The sequence below is a fragment of the Oncorhynchus keta genome, chromosome 21 (genome assembly GCF_023373465.1).
Source record: "Oncorhynchus keta strain PuntledgeMale-10-30-2019 chromosome 21, Oket_V2, whole genome shotgun sequence".
NCBI lineage: Eukaryota > Metazoa > Chordata > Actinopteri > Salmoniformes > Salmonidae > Oncorhynchus > Oncorhynchus keta.
The window spans coordinates 9215312-9239261 of record NC_068441.1 but is presented as its reverse complement, the minus strand read 5'-3'; the positions used below and the strand labels follow the sequence as shown (position 1 = coordinate 9239261).

Below are 23950 nucleotides of genomic sequence, written 5' to 3'. Positions count from 1 at the left end.
TTCCACATGATTCATTACGAGATGTAGCTAAGGTTTAGGATTTAGTGAATGATTTGTCCCAAATTCAATGTATTTAGTTTTGGAAATATTTATGACTAACTTATTCCTTGCCACCCAATTCTGAAACAAACTGCAGCTCTTTATTAAGTGGTGCGGTCATTTTAGTTGCTGTAGTAGCTGATGTGTGTAGTGTTGAGTCATCCGCATACATAAACACATTGGCTACCATGTCGTTAGTAAAGATTGAAAAAAGGGGCCTAAACAGCTACCCTGGGGAATTCCTTATTTTACCTGGATTATGTTGGAGGCTTCCATTAAAAAACACCTTCTGTGTTCTGTTAGACAAATAACTCTATCAACAATATAGCAGGGGGTGTAAAGCCATAACACATATGTTTTTCCAGCAGCAGACTATGATCGATAATGTCAAAAGCCACATTTTTATGAATTTCTCTCAGCCAGTCAGTCATTTGTACAACCTTATTATCATCAATTTCTCTCAGCCAAACATCAGTCATTTGTGTAAGTGCTGTGCTTGTTGAATGTCCTTCCCTATAAGAGCGCTGAAAGTCTGTTGTCAATCTGTTTACTGTAAAATAGCATTGCATCTGGTCAAAACATTTTTCCATAATTTACCAAGAGTTGGTATCAGGCTGATTGGTTGGCTATTTGAGCCAGTAATGGGGGCTTTACTAGGGTAGCGGAATGACTTTTGTTTCCCTCCAAGCCTGAGGGCACATTCTTTCTAGTAGGCTTTAATTGAAGATATGGCAAATAGGAGTGGCAATATTGTCCACTATTATCCTCAGTAAGTTTTCATCCAGATTGTCAGACCACGGTGGCTTGTCATTGTTGATAGACAATTTTTTCACCTCTTCCACACTCACTCTACGGAATTCAAAAGTACAATGCTAGTCTTTCATAATTTGGTCAGATATACCTGGATATGTATTGTCAGCATTTGTTGCTGGCATGACATGCCTAAGTTTGGCAAGATAAGCAATGAAAAAGTCATTAAAAGTAGTTGGCAAAATCAGTGGATTTTATGATGAATCTGATTCAATGAATGATGGAGCCGAGTTTACCCTTTTCCCCAAAATTTCATTTAAGGTGCTCCAAAGCTTTTTACTATCATTCTTCAAATAATTTATTTGACCAATTAGTTAAAATATTTCCGGGTCAAGGTTGAACTTTTTCAGGAGAGGCTTTATTACTGCAACTTTTAGTGAGTTTGGTACACATCCGGAGAATAGGGAGCAATTTATTGTGTTCAACATAGGAGGGCCAAGCACAGGAAGTAGCTCTTTCAGTAGTTTAGTTGGAATAGGGTCCAGTTGGCAGCTGGAAGGTTTAGAGGCCATTATTATTTTCGTGAATGTGTCGAGATATACAGGATGAAAAACTTGAGTCTCCATTGATCCTAGGTCCTGGCAGTTCTGTGTAGAGTTTGAGAAATACGCAGATTCAAAGGATTCCATAATTAGCTTTCTAATGATTATGATATTTAATCAAAAAAGTTATTGAATTCATCACTGCTGAAGTGAAGGCCATCCTCACTTATGGAATGCTGCTTTTTATAGTTAGCTTTGCGACAGTAACAAACAATACATTTAGGATTGTTTTTATTCTCAATGATGTTGGAAAAGTAGGCTGATCGAGCAGCAGTGAGGGCTCTTTGGAATTGCACGGTACTGTCTTTCCAAGCAAATCGAAAAACTTCCAGTTTGGTGGAGCACCATTTCCGTTCCAATTTTCTGGAAGCTTGTTTCAGGGCTCGTGTAATTTCTGTTGACCGGGGAGCTAATTTCTTGTGACAAAAGGTTTTAGATCCTTTATGTGGTTAACTGATTTTCATACTTCGACGTCCTTGGGTAGGTGGAGGGTGTCTGGAAAGGCATCTAGGAATACATGGGATGTCAGAATTTATAGCACGGCTTTTGACAATCCTTGGTTCGGATTTGAGCAGATTATTTGTTGCGACTGCAAACATAAAATGGTGGTCCGACAGTCCAGGATTATGGGGAAAGCCATTTAGATCCACAATATTTATTCCACAAGACAAAACTAGATCCAGGGCATGACTGTGGCAATGCGTAGATCCGGAGACATGTTGGACAAAATCCACTGAGTTGATGGCTCCAAAAGCCTTTTGGCGTGGGTCTGTGGCCTTTTCCATGTGAATATTGAAGTCACCAAAAATGAGAATATTATCTGCCATGGCTACAAGGTTATATAGCAATTCAGGAAAGTCAGTGAGGAACGCTGTATAAAGTAGCTATAAAAAGGCTGCATAGATTTCATGACAAGAAGCTCAAGACAGAAACGCAGTAATGATTTTTTCCCGTAATTTGGAAAGGTGGCAGGTTTCGGCGGCTCAGACCCAGTAACGAGTGGAGCAGACCCGAGAATGCTTGGGCTCTGACTCCGAGTCGTTGCTTAGTGGGGAAAACTGGTTTAACGTTTTGATCTATGAATGAGCAACAACGATTGAGCTGAAAGCATTTCTTTCCAGAAGTTATAAGAAAATTGTCCGGCTGAGGAAACTGTGCAGGGTGATTAACACTACAACCTGTATTTACTGGTGGCACAGACGCTGTACCATCCTTTCCTTAACTTAAATTTGCCCTTGTCTAACGGCTGCGTCTGAAGCAGAGCTTGCAAAGCGGCTATCCTCACCATAAGGGCGGTAGTTCTGTACTAAAGTGTACAGCGACCACAATGAGAATTATATATTTTTTACCTTTATTGAACTAGGTAAGTCAGTTCAGAACAAATTCTTATTTTCAATGACGGCCTAGGAACAGTGGGTTCAGTCTATTAATGTTATGTATTGTGTCATATTTCATGTGGACCCCAGGAAGTAGCTGCTGCTTTCGCAACAGCTAATGGGAATCCTAATAAAATACCAAATATCAAGGAGCTCGACAAAAATGACACAAAAATCATGAAACGGGTTTACCATGAAAAACATCCAAAAATAATAATTCGAGGCAGAAAAGAGGCACTAAAAAAAAAAAGTCAGAATACATTTTAGCTCACTTTAATCCATTGTTCAAGATCAGTACAGGTGACTGACATTTCTTCACTGAATAAAACTTCAGCTTGATGTCAAAACATCAGTTTCTTCATTATTTTCACCTCCCAATAATTAAGAGGAAGTGTAAACTCTAACATAGCCTATTAGCTGGAAAGGTAGTGTCAAACATATTTTGCAAAGAGCAGCTGTTGAGCCGGATGAACAATGGTTAGCCACGTGTTGGCAAAAATGTATCTCCAAGTCAAGAAAGCTTACAAGCAGCCACTGGTAGCCTATTCACGGGTGCTCAAAGCCTATGTCAGATACTCCAGAGAGTGTCATTTGCTCAATATTAAGAGTTGAGAAATAAAGTTGACATATAATTATCCTCTTTTCTATTGTAGGCAGGTCATTCAAAATGGTTTATTCTGTTGTTTCGAGCGATATTCATTAATACAAAAATATGTAGATTTGCCAAGTACACATATATAGACATACAAAAGTATGTGGATATCCCCTCAAATTAGTTGAATTCTGCTATTTCAGCCACACCAGTTGCGTACAGGTGTATAAAATCGAGCACACCGCCATGCAATCTCCATAGTAAAACATTGGCAGTAGAATGGCCTTACTGAAGTGCTCAGGGATTTTCAATGTGGCATGGTCATAGGATGCCACCTTTCCAACAAGTTGGTTAGTCAAATTTCCGCCCTGCTCGAGCTGCCCCGGTCAACTGTAAGTGCTGTTATTGTGAAGTGGAACGTATAGGAGCAACAACGGCTTAGCTGCGAAGTGGTAGGCCATACAAGCTCACAGAACGGGACAGCTGAACGATGAAGAGCGTAAAAATAGTCTGTCCTCGGTTGCAACACTCACTACCGAGTTCCAAACTGCTTCTGGAAGCAACGTCAGCACAATAACTGTTTGTCAGGAGCTTCATGAAATGGGTTTCCATGGCCGAGCAGCCACACACAACCCTAAGATCATCATGCACATGGCCAAGCGTCGGCTGGAGTGGTGTAAAGCTCGCTACCATCAGACTCTGGAGGGACAAATCTGGGTTTGGCGGATGCCAGGAGAATGCTATGTACCTCAATGCATAGTGCCAACCATTTTGTAATTTAAGTTCAGACAGTAACAATGTGTGAACACATTTTAAACTGAAGTTTTTAGTGTTGGCAGGATACCATGAAGTGTACCAGTGTTGGCGGTAAAGTCACTGCATTCTACATGAGAAGTCAATGTCTCAAGAGAAATTCTGAAGCAGCAGCTGACATTTCCGGTTGGGGTCTGTCCCGTTTCTTATCTCCCAACAACCACCCCTTCTCCTTTCTTGGAAGGAAATGGTTGTGCATGAAATGCATATGCTAATCTAAGAGCCTTCAAACAAAGTGCAATGCAATGGCTGCATCCCCTTGAATAGATCTGAGTAATCTGCATAATTCATATAATCAGTTTTATTAACAAAATGCTTAGCTTGGTATGAAAAGCTTTGCACATAGACACAAAGTATGGAAGCTTTTGAAACTCCTCAAGTGAGCTATAACACTAAAATGAGCCATGCAATGTATCTATAAATTAATCAACATTTCCATTTTAGAAGTAGGAAAATACAAAAATAACAATACAGAAGTTATTATTGATTGTGGGCAAATAAGCATCTGCGACATCAGCTGTCATGCATGCATGTAAAGTTCCTTAACGACATGTTTTCTGTGATATCTGCTAATAGTCATCCTCATCGATATCATCCTCATCAAGATCATCATCACCAGTATCTGTTTTGACAATCAGAAGAGGGTTTCTGCGAGGACTCAGCTCTAGGAAAGCCCCTGTGCGGGCAGTATCTGTTGCAGTGGCTGTGGCAGTCGCAGGCTGTGAACAGTCTCTCTCTGCCTCTCCCTGTGCACTGCTCCTGGAATGCCTGCTGCCCTGAGGCTGTGCTGAAATCCACAGCCCCTCCTCCACCCTCTCTCCCAGCTCCTGGATCAGCTGTCTGGGGCAGGACACAGCAGATGGGAGGGTGCTGGGCTTCCTCTCGGATGATGTGAGAACAGCACAGGACTCCTGGTGGATGGGAGGGGCAGCAGGCCGGGGATGTATGGGGATGGCCTCGGCTCCCTCTCCTCCTCCCTCTGTTCTGTCAGCACAGTCCTTCCCTTCAGCTTCAGAGTCCTCACTCTCCTCAGACGAGTCGCTGCTACTGTCGTTGCTGTCGGACTCCTCTCTGATGTGTAACAGAGGAGTTCTCCTGGGGCTTTTCCCCCCGTCCTCCACCTTCTCTTCTTCCTCTACCAGCGTCGCTGCCGTCTCCAGCACCTCCAACTCCAGATCCAGGTCTCTTTTCCGTAGGGATACTTTCCGTAAGGGATCGGCCAAAGCTGTCACCTTCCTGGACCTGACAAAGAGAGAAAAAGAGAACGGGATGAGACGGTCAGGAAAGTACAGCAAAGGTGGATCAGTTTCTCTTTTTAAACTTGGAAGCAAATATTTACAAATCCCCCCCCAAAAACTACAAAATCTATTTAAAGAGCTACTTGTCCAACACTGATGAGTAGTAGGTATTACGACTATGCTATATGTACGACTGCACTTCCTACAAAAAAATATAGCAACGAGATCTCAATCTACAAATCTAATATCCATTACCCAAATCCCAGCCTCATCTGAATGCTAAGTAGACAGCGATTCACAGAGGCATGAGCTCAATGAAATATGTAAATCATGTTTAATAATGTAGGAAGATGAGTGTGTCTGATATGCAGGTTCTGCCCCTCGAGTCTCCCACTGAAGCTCTCCCTGCAGGAGATAAGAGCAAGGCGGATGACAGAGTGATACATGCCTTATACATTATTCATGAAGCTAAACCAGCGCAGGATGTTGCCAAAACTCAAGTGGCTGCTATTCTTCCACGGTGCAGCCGATCAGCCTTCAATGCCATGATGATTACCAGCTGACCTCTGCGCGGCTCAGGACGGGTCCATTCAGGGAGGGATAAAGCACATGAGCCTGCGGTCGTCCACAGCCATTCAGCTCCTCACACTCAGCCACACTGTGGCCCCTGCTGCCCTCCCTGGCCCAATTAACCGACCGCTGAGAGCCAAGATGGTTCCTTATTACCGCAAAGCCTTAATTTACTCCCACCGTGGGGAGGAAACCGTTTACACAGCCAACAGAGGGATGTACTCATTTAGGACCTCGGGAGACTGTGTAAACAGACCGTATAGCTAGTTGCCGTACTCTATCAAAGAAGACATCTCTAAGGCCTACATGAATATCAAATATCCATTCAGGAAATAAGGGGAGTAACAGTATTTGGAAAGAGACCAAACAATTGAAGACCAAACAATTAAAGGAGATCAGTTACTGACAATGAGTAAGGGATGACTAAGCATAAATACAACCCACAACACCCCCACCACCGTGTGTGCAGAGAGTCAGACCCCACAAGGAAACCGTCAAAAATCGGAACTTATCAAGAGTGGCCACAGTGGCTCACGGGTGTGCGTACCCATATACACACATGCAGTAATTTTTGGGGCCCATTTATCCCCACTTCCACACCTTGCGACCAAAACATTTTAGCAGCCCCCCACCTGACGGCGAGCAGAAATACTTTTTTTGTTTAGGATTTAATTTCCTCCAATTGTCCACATTCTGCCATGGGACGTGGAGAAATGATTGCCATTTTAAAGCAAGTTCACTGCAATATCCCACACGCTGCCAAAGGATGGCAAGAAATGTTTGCCATTTTTAGTATGATATCTGAGTGTGGCTAACAAAATCAAATCCGGGTCCCCCTGTCGGTAATCCGACTACTACAAGATTAGATAGCTGGCTAGACTAATTGACCAATCTAAAACATTTTAGCTGACATGGGCTAATTCAGTGATTTTCAGACTGACAAGAGAAAAACTGCTGATGCGCAACCAAATTTCTGTGTTCTAAATTGCAACAGCAAATGGAGAGCCTGTGTGTATTCATTTTCACAGTACCAGTCAAAAGTTCAGACACACCTACGCATTCAAGGATTTATTTATTTGTATCATTTTCTACATTGTAGAATAATAGTGAAGACAAAACGATGAAATACCACATATGGAATCATGTAGAAAACAAAAACAACGTTAAACAAATCTAAATATATTTTACATTTTAGATTCTTCAAAGAAGTCTACTCTTCAACCTTGATGACAGTTTTGCACTCTTGGCATTCTCTCAACCAGCTTCATGAGAAATGCTTTCCCAACAGTTTTGAAGGGGTTCCCACAAACATGGAGCACTTGTTGGCTGCTTTTTCTTCACTCTGTAGGCCAACTCATCCCAAACCATCTCAATTGGGTTGAGGTCAGGTGATTGTGGAGGCCAGGTCATCTGATGCAGCACTCAATCACTCTCCTTCTTGGTCAAATAGCCCTTACACAGCCTGGAGGTGTGTTTTGGGTAATCGTCCCGTTGAAGAAAAAAAAAAAAGTGTCCCACTAAGCACAAACCAGACGGGATGGCGTATCGCTGCAGAACGCTGTGGTAGCCATGCTGGTTAAGTGTGCCTTGAATTCTAAATAAATTCACTGACAGTGTCACCAGAAAAGCACCCCCACCACTTCTTCCATGCTTCACGGAGATCCGTTCACCTTCCTTCCCCGCATCTCACAGACATGGCGGTTAGAACCAAAAGTCTCAAATGTGGACTCATCAGACCAAAAGGACAGATATCCACCAGTCTAATGCCAATTGCTCGTGCTTCTTGGCCCAAGCAAGTCTCTTATAATTGGTGTCCTTTAGTAGTGGTTTCTTTGCAGCAATTCAACCATGAAGGCCTGATTCACACAGTCTACTCTGAACAGTTGATGTTGAGATGTGTCTAACTTGAACTCTGTGAAGCATTTATTTGGGCTGCAATTTGAGGTGCAGTTAATTGGTGGAGTGCTGCAGAGATGGTCGTCCTTCTGGAAGGTTCTCTCATCTCCACAGAGGACCTCTGGAGCTCTGTCAGAGTGACCATCTGGTTCCAAGGCCCTTCTCCCCTGATTGCTCAGTGTGGCTGTGCGGCCAGCTCAAGGAAGAGTCTTGGTGGTTACAAACATCTTCCACTTAAGAATGATGAAGGCCACTGTGTTCTTGGGGACCTTCAATGCTGCAGACATTTTCTTAGTACCCTTCCCCAGATCTGTGCCTTGACACAATTCTGTCTCGGAACTCTCTAGACAATTCCTTCAACCATATGGCTTGGTTTTTGCTCGGACAAAAACTGTCAACTGTGGGAGCAATTCGACCATGAAGACCTGATTCACGCAGTCTCCTCAGAACAGCAGATGTTGAGATGTGTCTGTTACTTGAACTCATGAAGCATTTACTTGGGCTGCAATTTCTGAGGCCGTTAACTAATGAACTTATCCTGTGCAGCAGAGGTAACTCTGGATCTTCCTTTCCTGTGGCGGTCCTCATGAGAAACAGTTTCATTATAGTGCTTGATGGTTTGTGACTGCACTTGAAGAAACGCTCAAAGTGCTTGAAATTTTCTAGACTGACCAGGTCTTAAAGTAATGATGGGACTGTCATTTTTCTTGCCATAATATGGACTTGGGTCTTTCACCAAATAGGGCTATCTTCTGTATACCACCCCTACCTTGTCACAACATAACTGATAGGCTCAAACGCATTAAGGAAAGAAAATCCACAAATTCACTCTTAATGCGCAACTGTTAATTGAAATGCATTCCAGGTGACTACCTCATGAAGCTGTTTGAGAGAATGCCAAAAGTGTGCAAAGCTGTCAAGGCAAATGGTGGCTACTTTGAAGAATCTAAAATATAAAATGTAGTCTGATTTGTTTAACATATGTGTTACTTCATAGTGTTGATGTCTTCATTATTATTCTACAACGTAGAAAATAGTAAAAAGAAAGAAAGAAAACTCATGAATGAGTAGGTGTCCAAACTTGACTGGAAAATTGGTTGTATAAATAAATACACAGACTTCCCTTCAAAAGTTCGGGTCACTTAGAAATGTCCTTGTTTTTGAAAGAAAAGCAAGTTGTTTTGTCCATTAAAATAACATCAAATTGATCAGAAAGACAGTGTAGACGTTGTTAATGTTGTAAATGACTATTGTAGCTGGAAACATTGATTTCTTAAACTGTTGTTCTGATTAAAGAAGCAATAAAACTGGCCTTCTTTAGACTAGTTGAGTATCTGGAGCATCAGCATTTGTGGGTTCGATTACAGGCTCAAAATAGCCAAAAACAAAGACCTTTCTTCTGAAACTCGTCAGGCTGTTCTTGTTCTGAGAAATTAAAGGCTATTCCATGATGGAAATGGCTGAGAAACTGAAGATCTCGTACAATGCTGTGTACTACTCCCTTCACAGAACCGCGCAAACGGTCTCTAACCAGAATAGAAAGAGTGGGAGGCCCCGGTGCACAACTGAGCAAGAGGACTTCAGTTAGTGCTAAATACGGCTACTAGAACTAAAACTAAAAAATGTAATCATATTACTCCAGTGCTAGCCTCCCTACACTGGCTTCCTGTCAAGGCAAGGGTTGATTTCAAGGTTTTACTGCTAACCTACAAAGCATTACATGGGCTTGCTCCTACCTATCGCTCTGATTTGGTCCTGCCGTACATCCCTACACGTATGTCACAAGACGCAGGCCTCCTAATTGTCCCTAGAATTTCTAAGCAAACAGCTGGAGGCAGGGATTTCTCCTATAGAGCTCAATTTTTATGGAATGGTCTGCCTACCCATGTGAGAGACGCAAACTCGGACTCAACATTTAAGTCTTTACTGAAGACTCATCTCTTCAGTGGGTCATATGATTGAGTGTAGTCTGGCCCAGGAGTGTGAAGGTGAACGGAAAGGCTCTGGAGCAACGAACCGCCCTTGCTGTCCCTGCCTGGCCGGTTCCCCTCTTTCCACTGGGATTCTCTGCCTCTAACCCCATTACAGGGGCTGAGTCACTGGCCCCCCCCTCCCCCTTGGGTTGTGCCGTGGCGGAGATCTTTGTGGGCTATACTCGGCCTTGTCTAAGGATGGTAAGTTACATTTACATTTAAGTCATTTAGCAGACGCTCTTATCCAGAGCGACTTACAAATTGGTGCATTCACCTTATGACATCCAGTAGAATAGTCACTTTACAATAGTGCATCTAAATCTTAAAGGGGGGGTGAGAAGGATTACTTATCCTATCCTAGGTATTCCTTAAAGAGGTGGGGTTTCAGGAGTCTCCGGAAGGTGGTGATTGACTCCGCTGTCCTGGCGTCGTGAGGGAGTTTGTTCCACCATTGGGGGCCCAGAGCAGCGAACAGTTTTGACTGGGCTGAGCGGGAACTGTACTTCCTCAGTGGTAGGGAGGCGAGCAGGCCAGAGGTGGATGAACGCAGTGCCCTTGTTTGGGTGTAGGGCCTGATCAGAGCCTGGAGGTACTGAGGTGCCGTTCCCCTCACAGCTCCGTAGGCAAGCACCATGGTCTTGTAGCGGATGCGAGCTTCAACTGGAAGCCAGTGGAGAGAGCGGAGGAGCGGGGTGACGTGAGAGAACTTGGGAAGGTTGAACACCAGACGGGCTGCGGCGTTCTGGATGAGTTGTAGGGGTTTAATGGCACAGGCAGGGAGCCCAGCCAACAGCGAGTTGCAGTAGTCCAGACGGGAGATGACAAGTGCCTGGATTAGGACCTGCGCCGCTTCCTGTGTGAGGCAGGGTCGTACTCTGCGGATGTTGTAGAGCATGAACCTACAGGAACGGGCCACCGCCTTGATGTTAGTTGAGAACGACAGGGTGTTGTCCAGGATCAAGCCAAGGTTCTTAGCGCTCTGGGAGGAGGACACAATGGAGTTGTCAACCGTGATGGCGAGATCATGGAACGGGCAGTCCTTCCCCGGGAGGAAGAGCAGCTCCGTCTTGCCGAGGTTCAGCTTGAGGTGGTGATCCGTCATCCACCTCAAGTTGGTGGTTGAAGATATCCTTCTAGTGGTGTGGGGGTTGTGCCCTTCCTGTTTGGCCCTGTCCGGGGCTATCATCGGATGGGGCCACAGTGTCTCCTGACCACTCCTGTCTCAGCCTCCAGTATTTATGCTGCAGTAGTTTGTGTGTCGGGGGCTAGGGTCAGTTTGTTATATCTGGAGTGCTTCTCCCGTCAAAAATCCGGTGTTGTGTGAATTTAAGTATGCTCTCTCTAATTCTCTCTTTCTTTCTCTCTCTCTCTCGGAGGACCTGAGCCCTAGGACCATGCCTCAGGACTACCTGACATGATGAGTCCCCAGTCCACCTGGCCGTGCTGCTGCTCCAGTTTCAACTGTTCTGCCTGTAATTAATATTATTTAACCATGCTGGTCATTTATGAACATTTGAACATCTTGGCCATGTTCTGTTATAATCTCCACCCGGCACAGCCAGAAGAGGACTGGCCACCCAACATAGCCTGGTTCCTCTCTAGGTTTCTTCCTAGGTTTTGGCCTTTCTAGGGAGGTTTTCCTAGCCACCGTGCTTCTACACCTGCATTGCTTGCTGTTTGTGGTTTTAGGCTGGGTTTCTGTAGAGCACTTTGAGATATCAGCTGATGTACGAAGGGCTATATAAATAAATTTGATTTGACAAGTATATTAGTGTCTAGTTTGAGAAAGACGCCTCACAAGTCCTCAACTAGCAGCCTCATTAAACAGTACCTGCAAAACACCAGTCTCAACGTCAACAGTGAAGAGGTGACTCCGGGATGCTGGCCTTCTAGGCAGAGTTGCAAATAAGAAGCCACATCCCAGACTGGCCAATAAAAAGAAAATATTAAGATGGGCAAAAGGACACTGGACAGAGGAACTCTGCCTAGAAGGCCGGCATCCCGGAGTCACCGCTTCACTGTTGACTTTGAGAGTGGTGTTTGTGGGTACTATTTAATGAAGCTACCAGGTGAGGACTTGTGACGTGTCTGTTGACTCATTAGTCCAGAGCACCTGCTGACATTTTTCTGCACCCCAGTTCCTGTGTTTTCATGCATAGCTTCCATGTCGGAGGTATGACTTTTTGTTCGCAAGTCTTCCATGAAGGCCACTTCTGACAGTAGATGGGTGTACCAGGGCCCTATTGTTTTCTGCCAATTCTGAGCTGATGGCACTGCTGGACATCGCCGATTGCGATGGGAAGGAAGCATGATACGTCTTATCTGCTGCAGTAAGTTTCCTTGGCCAACTACTGCATCTACGGTCCTCAACGTTGCCCGTTTCTTTGTGCTTCTTCAAAAGAGCAGCACATCTGGAAACCCCTGTCTGCCTTGACATGTCCGTCTGCCTGGGAGAGACCTTGTTGATGCAGTATAACTACCTTGTGTCTTGTTGCTATGCTCAGTCTTGCCATGGTGTATGACTTTTGACAGTAAACTGGCTTCATCAACCTCACCTTGTTAGCTGAGTTTGGCTGTTCCTCAACCTGTTTTATTCCTCCAACACAGCTGTTTCTGTTTCAGTTTATTTTTTTATTTTTTTAACCAGGCAAGTCAGTTAAGAAAAAAAATCTTATTTTGACGGCCTAGGAACAGTGGGTTATCTGCCTGTTCAGGGGCAGAACGACAGATTTGTACCTTGTCAGCTCGGGGGTTTAACCACTAGGCTACCCTGCCGCCCCAGTTAATGATTGTTTCAACCTACATGTTGAATTGATAATCATTAGCATGTGTACTAATATATATATAGCGAGAGATAAAAAAAAAAGACCATTTATTCTTCGGCAGATTGGCCGTACCGACTTCAAGACCACTTCTGTCTCAAACAGTTTGGGCTCCACACTAATATGACCCCTCTGTGTAAAGGTGAGACTCTCACTCACAAACATGTTGGTCACAAGAATTTCCCCACAGTACCAGATGAAAATATGAACGGAAGTATTTACTGAGTGTTTAGTGCCTGATCCTTCTTTTCTCTCTCAGATATAGGACAGACACTTCAGACCAAACTTCCTATTGATGTTTTTTGGGGGCGACGATCTGTTGTTCCATGTAGAAAATCTGTTATACAATGCATTTGTAAGGGCTAATAGCAGTAATGCCAAACATTTTTTATTAAATCAAATAAGTGTTTTATATATATTTTTTATACTTCAGGGGGTCTTAAAATTCAAAATCAAATAGATAAATGATCCTTGGGAGGACCTTCTTAAAACAATTCCATATAGCTTAGTAGAACCCCTCCCCCTGCTTTGACAGGGCTTAAGCCCTTGCTGGAGTTGAGCAGGCTGGCTGACTAGCTCTGGCTGGAGAGCCCCCTGTAGCACTGCAACTTCAAAGCAGATACCCTCCTCCATCCCCCACCTCCCGCATTCTCTTTCCCCCGTGGGAAGTCATTATTGAGTTAGCATTGGAGAGGCTACGTGCTTGTTCTCTCCCCTCGCTCCCCCTCTCCCTGCGCTGCAGTGCGAGAAGCTCAGCTTGCGGTGAGCACAAAGGCTGCTTTTGGAGGGAATAAATAACATTGTACACAGTTCAGTCATTACTAATGTCGTGGGCTCCCTTCATTAACTGAGGGGCAGCTTTTCAAGGTTGGAAAACTTCTGTCGCCACAAAGACGCTTCCATCTTTCAGACAACAAACAAGAGTCCTTGGATGAGGACAGGGAGCAGGGGGGTGGTGGGGGAGAAGGACAACTAGACAGTCAATTACAAACCATTTCTACCAGCAGCCTCATGTTCAATGATGCCAGAAGACATTCGACACATGTTCCTACTCATACTTCTTAGTTAATCTTAAATGTACAAATTAATTTCACAAGATTTGTCAAGGGAGTGTATGTACATTATTCAATGGATATAGTGGATGGACAGTCAGACACTGTTTTCAAATGGCATACAGTTAGCATTTACCAACATCTCATTCATGGAACAAAACGTAGGCGGTAGTTGTTTCTGACAAAGTTGGCTTGTTTTATAAGGCTGAAAGACTTATAAATGGATGCTTGGATTTCCTCTCTTCCTGAGTTTGATGGTTTGAGGGAGTGTGTGATGAAATGTGTTATGGAGTGTGTGAGTAACACTGAAGACCTGTGTCCGAGGCATTAGGCCAGGGGTGTTGCAATCGGTCTTCAACGAGGTTCTGGAAAAGATTAGCCCTCCATCCATCGTTTTGGGATTTTTCAATGCACCACGACTGTCTAGCTTTCATTTAGATGATTATTAGCGAGCTGGACACAGTACATTTTTGGTTTGAGTTATTTTAAAATATATTGAGTTTGATTCCCCCTCTCCCCAAAAAACATTTCAACCCACCCGCAGGCTGTATGTTTGACACCGCTGCATTAGGCTATATAACAGAGTAGGGACTGTAATCTAAGGAAGTGCTTTCTTGCTGTATAGAGAGACCATTAGTTAATGTGCAACATGAAGAGAGCTGGTAGAACTGCCTGCAGAGCTTGTTGTTTACCGACCCTCCTAATCAAAACAAGGACGCAAGGAGAGGAAGTTACCTCATACAAAGCAAGGCTGAATCACTCATTATTAGTGTAGCACGAATGCAACACTGTCAGTATTTCTCTCTCTCTCTGCGCGTGTGGTGAGCTGCCTGTGTAAGTACACAAAATCTGGACATCATGCAGAGAGGAAATCTGTAGTACTTCTCCCCATTAGCTGTGAGACCGTATTGGCTTTGTCGAGCCCAGCGGGACACAAAGACTATCTACTGTCTCTGTGGTGGGGAAGGCTCAAAACACACAGACCATATACACGGAGTACACATGGCCAGTGATTCCATGTCTATGTACATAGGGCAGCAGCCTCTAAGGTGCAGGGTAACAGTCACTTCGTGACAGGACCAGGTGAAAACTGTGATCCCTAATTGAGGTCACTTGTTAAATCCACTTCAAATCAGTGTAGATAAAGAGGAGGAGACAGGTTAAAGAATCATTTTTAAACCTCGAGACAATTGAGACATGGATTGTGTGTGTGTGTGTGTGCCATTCAGAGGGTGAATGGGTGAGACAAAATATTTAAGCGCCTTTGAACAGGGTGTGGTAGTAGGTCCCAGGCTCACCAGCTTTGTGTCAAGAACTGCAACGCTGCTGGATTTGTCATGCTCAACAGTTTCCTGTGTGTATCAAGAATGGTCTACCACCCAAAGGACAATCAGCCAACGTGACACAAATATGGAAAGCATTAGAGTCAACATGGGCCAGCATCAATGTGGAACGCTGTTGACACCTTGAAGAGCCCATTCCCCAATGAGTTGAGGCTGCTGTGAGGGCAAAAAAAAATGCCATATTAGGAAGGTATTCCTAATGTTTAGTATACTCAGTATACACCATCTACTACATCACAGGACCCAGGACCGGCTCCAGACAGATGAGTGTGGGTAGAAATACACTAGCAGGTACATGAAAAGGATTAATACCAGAGAAAATGTATCCAAAGCTTTTTCACCTGCATTCCACCCTTTCTAAGAATAAAAAAGAGAAAACTGTACGATGATCAACTTACCATTCCTGCACACGCACTAGACACAGAGTTGCCAGTCCCTGGAGCATTAAAACCACCAGCAAGCCCCCACGAGGCTTAACCGACTCACTTATCTGACCACTGACCTTGTCCGGGGGGGGGGGTCAGCCTGTAGGTTGTCCCTGTGGGGAGCCCGTGTCCCCTGAGGGCCTCCTGGGACTGTGGAGAAGAGAGCTCTCCTCTGGGCATTATCATGCACACAATGTGTGTAGAGGCTGAATGGATTGGTGTGAGTGAGAGAGAAAAAGATCCTTGTTTCCTCCTCCAAGACTAGCAAACCCTTGAGCTAGACACTCACAGGTTGCCATGGTTTTTTGCTCTGGAATTTAATCGACCCAATTAATTGATTGTGCGGCAGACAACGGGTAGAGGGGGTGGAATGTGTGAGCGCTGAAAGAGGAAGGGGAAGTTCGAGGCCTGCTGATTTCGCTGAGATAAAGTAACACAGATCTGATGGGATTTTTTGGACTGGTCACAGTCAATCTACATTGGTCTCCTTCCAAGCCTTTTGATGAGAGAAGAGGAAAAACTGAGAAAGAAAACGAGGAGTGGGTTTTCATTTCAGTCTAGCACCACTGCAGGGGTTCGGCATCGGATGATCATCAAAACCACCCATAGAAACTAATGGTAGAGAAGTTATTTTTATTTGATAGTGGGCATTGTGGGCATCTGATGGTACAAAGATATCTGCAAATTACACAAAATTCCCTGGGTAATGTGGAAACGGTTATAAGCGCGTTAATAATCCTCTTTGGTCAACACCCTTTACCAGGACAAATACAAAATGGTGTCAGAAGGATTTTCTCCACCCTCCTGTTGACCGGAGAGTGGACTGTCCACTTGTTTGTCTGTGTGCAGGAGTCTGTGGAGGGAGAGGGGTTCGCTGGAGTCTAAATCACTGTGAAGTCTTTATGATGCTGTAAATTTGACTCTGGTCTCAGCAGTCAGAGGGACTTTAAGAGCATGAACACATGTGGGACAGCCCAGAGAGAGCCAGACAGTATAAATCAACCCACTGAGCAACGCATTCATTAAATCGCCGTGTCCATCATGAGCAACTGATCGTGTCTGGGAGTCGACTGTGGGGACGACTGACAAGATACAGGATATAGATGACATCTTATCTTACCACAGGACTCACAGGACGAGACGGCACAGTCACTTAGCAGGAATGACAAATGGGGGATATCTAGCAGGGGGGAGAGCAATGCTTACACAATCTGTCATCAAACCGGTCACATGCACAAACGTCTGCCACAACAAACCACAAGTGATAAGAGCACTGTCTATGCAAACCACAGCTGGCTGCTGCTTGAGTGTTGCCTGCCAGCCTTGTCATCTCCGATCTAGACTACTGCAACTCTGTTGGCTGGGCTCCCCGCTTGTGGCAGCAAACCCCTTCAACTTATCCAGAACGACGCAGCACGCCTGGTGTTCAATCTTCCAAAGCTCTCCCATGTCACCCTGGTCCTCCGAACACTCCACTGGCTTCCAGTCTAAGCTCACATCATCTTCAAGACCCTGGTGCTTGCCTACGGAGCAGCGAAGGGAACTGCCCATCCCTACATTCAGACTATGATCAAACCCTACACCCCAACCCCTCTGTTCTGCCACCTCTGGTCTCTTGGCCCTGCCACCTCTACAGGAGGGCAGTTCCCGCTCAGCCCAGTCAAAAGTCTTCTTTGTCCTGGCACACCAATTGTGGAACAAGCTTCCATCTAATGTCAAGACAGAGGAGTCCCTGCCCATCTTCCAAAAACGTCTGAACCCTATCTCTTGCTACGATTGGGATATGTTGTTGATGTAAGTCACTCTGGGAAAAAAGTGTGTGCTAAATGACTTATGTAAATGCCTGCTAGCTCATAGAAAGACAGCTCTCCTCTCTGCTGCTTTGAATGGCAAGTGGACTGCTCGCTTTTATTCCACATTCAGAAGGGAAAGAAATGTAGTCTGTGCAGCACAACAATATAGGATAGGTATGAAATGTCAAAACAATGGAATGGAATGCCTGGGCTCTAGAGGTTTTCCCAGCCAGGTGCCCTGAGGCAGCATCTTCAACAGGAGAGGGTTAGTAACTCTTCCTGGATGCTGGACAGCCTCTGTCTCTCTCTCTCTCTCTCTCTCCATCTCTCTGCCTCTGCTGACACCACAGCTGATATGAGCCAGGTCTCAGGGCAGAAAGAAAACAAGCTTTGCTTATCGACTGAAAAACGTAAACAGAAAAGGGAAATGTAACAATTCAATCATAGGTAAAGGTGGCGAGCACAAGGTCTAATCCATTTAATGATTGATGCAGGGTTGCAGCCAGTGGAAGCCAGCTTGTTGATAGGTCAAGCTGACATTTGGCTCCAATGTACAGCGGTGGAAGGGAAGAGAGGGAGGCGGATTGGAAAGCACTCAACCGCAGATGCCCTCCTGCCGTTTGATCTCCTTGACTGACTGAAATGAGACTGATTGAGTTTTCCAGTGGCTTGACAGTGATGCTGCTTCTGCTCAGAGAGCACTCAAGACCAAGTCTCTCTGTTCTCTTCGTCTGCTGCAGCGAAACAGACAGACCGACCGGGACTGCAGCTCCGATCTCCACCATTGATTTTTATACATCTATTATTAATTGGCCATCGAGGCGTTTTCTTTTCCAGAGAGAAAAGCTCCATCAAACACCGGCAGAGCTTTTATCATGTCTGCATCTGGGCGCTGGGACTACATCATCACCGGCGCACATTTTTCAAAATTCAGGCTTTTTCCAGACTAGCACACCACTCGGCTGAACCCCTGCCAACAATAAAACAGAGCTCATTACCGAATAATGCCCTTGCAGGCTTACAACGTGTAAGTAATTGTAAAATATGTACACTGGTGAGGAAAGAGCCATGCATGCTATATCAATTAGGGAAGAAACTACACAGATCTCTCGAGAGTTGACACGCATCTTGTACTGCACAGTGCACTGTCCATCTGCTTCTTCTAATCTGTGTGTACTGTCACAGAGGCTTCAGTCTCACTGCAGCACTGAGGGAGACAGTACAGTCCACACGCTCTCCAATGGCACCTTTGACATGGGAGAATGGATACGTCTCACAGCGTCTCTGTCAGTCAAGTGGCCGTGCTGTGACAGATGACTCATCTAATCCTCTCCTCCAGTGCAGCGCACTGAAGCAGCATGAAAGCCACTTTGCTTGGCCCCTGGACCTGGGAGGTAATTATGCTCTAGGGCTGAAGGTCCCTGCAGAGGGAGAGAGAGGATGGGGGGGTAGTGAACTTACTTGACCCTCTGGATCCAGACGCAGTAGTCTGTGATGTAGAGGTCGTTCAATATGTAGGCCGGTTCATTCTCCCGGAAGACTTTGTGAATATCCAACAAGCACTTCAGGATGCAGGCTTTCCCTGGACAGGAAAAACAGAAGGAGTAGAAATTGAAAAATGTTGTTATTTTATGGCAATGTGAAGAATGGCAAATATAGCAGTGTTGCTAGCAGGGACTAAGGTTCCAAAAATCTCATTGTTCCATGCAGCCGTCCTTCAAATTATAGGCTGAACAGGCTATGGAAGATCATGTGAGCATTGCAAGACTATCCTATTGCAGACTACTGACAGTCATTTACACTCATGACAGAGAGAGCAATTTATCAATTTTCAGGCCTCCTTTATCTAGTTTATATAGTCCAGAATTTTAACTCAAGTGGGCCAAGATAATGCAAAGGGTTCATTTCATACCGGTTTATGGAGAAAAAAATTGGGCCTGATTTTCCTCGAAGGGAAAGCCAAAGATTACCATTACAAAATGGGACACACCTGGAGGGAGCCACGTTTGATCCATGACATTTGCTGTCACAGGTCGTATAAATAGCCCCTTTATGGGACAGAGCTGGCCCATTGCAGAGCACGGAGGTCTACAGACAATCCTTTTGTCCGGTATGCAACTTCAGGATTGGCTGGCAGCAGACAGACATTCCAGTCCATTCAAAACAAACAGCACACTCGCTCAGAGAAAAACCTTGCACAAACATTTGGTTCTCATTTAGAGCATGAGCACTCACAGAGGACCAGGACCCTCAACTCTCCCTGCTTCCAAACTCACTGCAGACACTAAGTCCTCCCTGCTTCCAAACTCACTGCAGACACTAAGTCCTCCCTGCTTCCAAACTCACTTCAGACACTAAGTCCTCCCTGCTTCCAAACTCACTGCAGACACTAAGTCCTCCCTGCTTCCAAACTCACTGCAGACACTAAGTCCTCCCTGCTTCCAAACTCACTTCAGACACTAAGTCCTCCCTGCTTCCAAACTCACTTCAGACACTAAGTCCTCCCTGCTTCCAAACTCACTGCAGACACTAAGTCCTCCCTGCTTCCAAACTCACTTCAGACACTAAGTCCTCCCTGCTTCCAAACTCACTTCAGACACTAAGTCCTCCCTGCTTCCAAACTCACTGCAGACACTAAGTCCTCCCCTCCAAACTCCTAAGTCCTCCCTGCTTCCAAACTCACTGCAGACACAAAACTCTCCATGCTTCCAAACTCACTTCAGACACTAAGTCCTCCCTGCTTCCAAACTCACTGCAGACACAAAACTCTCCATGCTTCCAAACTCACTGCAGTCCTCCCTAAGCACTAAGTCCTCCCTGCTTCCAAACTCACTGCAGACACAAAACTCTCCATGCTTCCAAACTCACTTCAGACACTAAGTCCTCCCTGCTTCCAAACTCACTTCAGACACTAAGTCCTCCCTGCTTCCAAACTCACTTCAGACACTAAGCCCTCCCTGCTTCCAAACTCACTGCAGACACTAAGCCCTCCCTGCTTCCAAACTCACTTCAGACACTAAGCCCTCCCTGCTTCCAAACTCACTGCAGACACAAAACTCTCCATGCTTCCAAACTCACTTCAGACACTAAGCCCTCCCTGCTTCCAAACTCACTGCAGACACAAAACTCTCCATGCTTCCAAACTCACTTCAGACACTAAGTCCACCCTGCTTCCAAACTCACTGCAGACACAAAACTCTCCATGCTTCCAAACTCACTTCAGACACTAAGCCCTCCCTGCTTCCAAACTCACTGCAGACACTAAGTCCTTGCTTCCAAACTCACTTCAGACACTAAGTCCTCCCTGCTTCCAAACTCACTTCAGACACTAAGTCCTCCCTGCTTCCAAACTCACTGCAGACACTAAGTCCTCCCTGCTTCCAAACTCACTTCAGACACTAAGTCCTCCCTGCTTCCAAACTCACTGCAGACACAAAAGTCCTCCCTGCTTCCAAACTCACTCCACTGCTTCCAAACTCACTTCAGACACTAAGTCCTCCCTGCTTCCAAACTCACTTCAGACACTAAGTCCTCCCTGCTTCCAAACTCACTTCAGACACTAAGTCCTCCCTGCTTCCAAACTCACTGCAGACACTAAGTCCTCCCTGCTTCCAAACTCACTTCAGACACTAAGCTTCCAAACTCCTCAGACCTAAGTCCTCCCTGCTTCCAAACTCACTTCAGACACTAAGTCCTCCCTGCTTCCAAACTCACTGCAGACACTAAGTCCTCCCTGCTTCCAAACTCACTTCAGACACTAAGTCCTCCCTGCTTCCAAACTCACTTCAGACACTAAGTCCTCCCTGCTTCCAAACTCACTGCAGACACAAAACTCTCCATGCTTCCAAACTCACTTCAGACACTAAGCCCTCCCTGCTTCCAAACTCACTTCAGACACTAAGTCCTCCCTGCTTCCAAACTCACTTCAGACACTAAGTCCTCCCTGCTTCCAAACTCACTTCAGACACTAAGTCCTCCCTGCTTCCAAACTCACTTCAGACACTAAGTCCTCCCTGCTTCCAAACTCACTTCAGACACTAAGCCCTCCCTGCTTCCAAACTCACTTCAGACACTAAGTCCTCCCTGCTTCCAAACTCACTTCAGACACTAAGTCCTCCCTGCTTCCAAACTCACTTCAGACACTAAGTCCTCCCTGCTTCCAAACTCACTTCAGACACTAAGTCCTCCCTGCTTCCAAACTCACTTCAGACACTAAGCCCTCCCCTTCCAAACTCACTTCAGACACTAAGTCCTCCCTGCTTCCAAACTCACTGCAGACACTAAGTCCTCCCTGCTTCCAAACTCACTTCAGACACTAAGTCCTCCCTGCTTCCAAACTCACTCCTGCTTCCAAACTCACTTCAGACACACTTCCAAACTCCTCAGACACTGTCCTTCCAAACTCACTTCAGACACTAAGTCCTCCCTGCTTCCAAACTCACTTCAGACACTAAGTCCTCCCTGCTTCCAAACTCACTTCAGACACTAAGTCCTCCCTGCTTCCAAACTCACTTCAGACACTAAGTCCTCCCTGCTTCCAAACTCACTTCAGACACTAAGTCCTCCCTTCCAAACTCACTGCAGACAAACTCACTTCAGACACTAAGTCCTCCCTGCTTCCAAACTCACTGCAGGCACTAAGTCCTCCCTGCTTCCAAACTCACTTCAGACACTAAGTCCTCCCTGCTTCCAAACTCACTTCAGACACTGCTTCCAAACTCACTTCAGACACTAAGTCCTCCCTGCTTCCAAACTCACTGCAGACACTAAGTCCTCCCTGCTTCCAAACTCACTTCAGACACTAAGTCCTCCCTGCTTCCAAACTCACTTCAGACACTAAGTCCTCCCTGCTTCCAAACTCACTGCAGACACAAAACTCTCCATGCTTCCAAACTCACTTCAGACACTAAGCCCTCCCTGCTTCCAAACTCACTGCAGACACTAAGTCCTCCCTGCTTCCAAACTCACTTCAGACACTAAGTCCTCCCTGCTTCCAAACTCACTTCAGACCCTCCCTGCTTCCAAACTCACTTCAGACACTAAGCCCTCCCTGCTTCCAAACTCACTGCAGACACTAAGCCCTCCCTGCTTCCAAACTCACTGCAGACACTAAGCCCTCCCTGCTTCCAAACTCACTGCAGACACTAAGCCCTCCCTGCTTCCAAACTCACTTCAGACACTAAGTCCTCCCTGGCACTAAGTCCTCCCTGCTTCCAAACTCACTTCAGACACTAAGCCCTCCCTGCTTCCAAACTCACTTCAGACACTAACTCTCCATGCTTCCAAACTCCTCCCTAAGCCCTTCCAAACTCACTTCAGACACTAAGTCCTCCCTGCTTCCAAACTCACTTCAGACACTAAGTCCTCCCTGCTTCCAAACTCACTGCAGGCACTAAGTCCTCCCTGCTTCCAAACTCACTTCAGACACTAAGTCCTCCCTGCTTCCAAACTCACTTCAGACACTAAGTCCTCCCTGCTTCCAAACTCACTTCAGACACTAAGTCCTCCCTGCTTCCAAACTCACTGCAGACACTAAGTCCTCCCTGCTTCCAAACTCACTTCAGACACTAAGTCCTCCCCGCTTCCAAACTCAACCCCACCAACCCCACCACATCCCTGAAGGTTTTACATTTCTCCCCCTCCCTCCCTGGGAGCGATTGGGGATAGTGCAGTTGTTTCACCTCCAACCGTGCCACGTTATGAATCCTGCACTCTTCTGTTTTTCCCCGCTGATGACAAGTTGAGCCAGTTAAACACGGTGGCGAGCCGTGGCTGATCCCTGGAGAGGGGCAGACAGGCAGGCAGAGTCTGGCCCGGGTGGGGGGGGGGGGCACAGCGACACAGCTGCCACACGGGCACTGGCCACTAACATCCATCATGGCAAGGTGACAAGACAGCATAAGCAACACATTTACACACACGTTCCAAACACTCCATGTGCATTCCTAATGCTGCGCAGAAAACATTCCATTGGCATCACTACCACACTGGACTTGGAAACAAAACACTTCAAGTGTTTCAACTACTGGGAGGGCCATGTGCACCCCAACAGTACTAGCTCATTACAGTGGAGACCCAAACCCGTTCTAGTGTCATATTTAAGTAAAGTAACGGCTCAATTATAGCCAGCTAAAATGTTACAAAGCCAAGGGACATGTAAAAACATGGACACAGGGAAATGTGAGTTAAGCTACACTGAGGAACCGCAATTCCGGAACATTTCCGGCTGGGTATAGGCTACCGAACTCCAGTGGGTCCTTCGGTCAGCTACACGACAGCGGCCATGCTAAAGCCTCCCTACCTAGGAGGCCCTGCTCTGCTCTCCCTGCCTGGCGGCCAATTGGTTCCAGCCACTTAGCAGGCAGCTGGATGAGCGCCTTGAGAAGGACCGTCTGTGATGCCAGAGGGCTGTTCAAATATTTACCCCGGATAACATTCCCTTTAAGGCCTTAACACGTTGCTCCCGAAAGGCATTAAATGGGTTTGTTTTCCTAATACCTGCCAATGTTTTCTTTCACAGCCATTTAAGTCAAGTGCTTTCAAATTAGAGCACACATTCCATTAGCCTTATCCTGACAAATGAATTAGCTGTGTGGAGTAAAGCTGGGAGGAAACGTGTCGTGCCCTCTCCAGACGTACGCCAGCCAGACTGCATTATTGTAGCTT

The 23950-nt window shown here is 45.7% G+C and overlaps 1 protein-coding gene across 1 annotated transcript in view; it reads right to left on the bottom strand.

The window, feature by feature from the left end:
- Positions 1 to 3030: 3030 nt before the first annotated feature.
- Positions 3031 to 23950, bottom strand: part of LOC118400073 (protein SHQ1 homolog) — a 44247-nt gene continuing 23327 nt past the window's right edge. Inside the window, exons 11-12 of the mRNA XM_035796483.2 lie at positions 18746 to 18866; positions 3031 to 5414 (exon numbers count right to left, since the gene is read on the bottom strand). Of these exons, the coding sequence (XP_035652376.1) occupies positions 4742 to 5414; positions 18746 to 18866 (794 nt within the window). The 3' untranslated portion in view covers positions 3031 to 4741. The remainder of the gene's footprint in view (positions 5415 to 18745; positions 18867 to 23950) is intronic.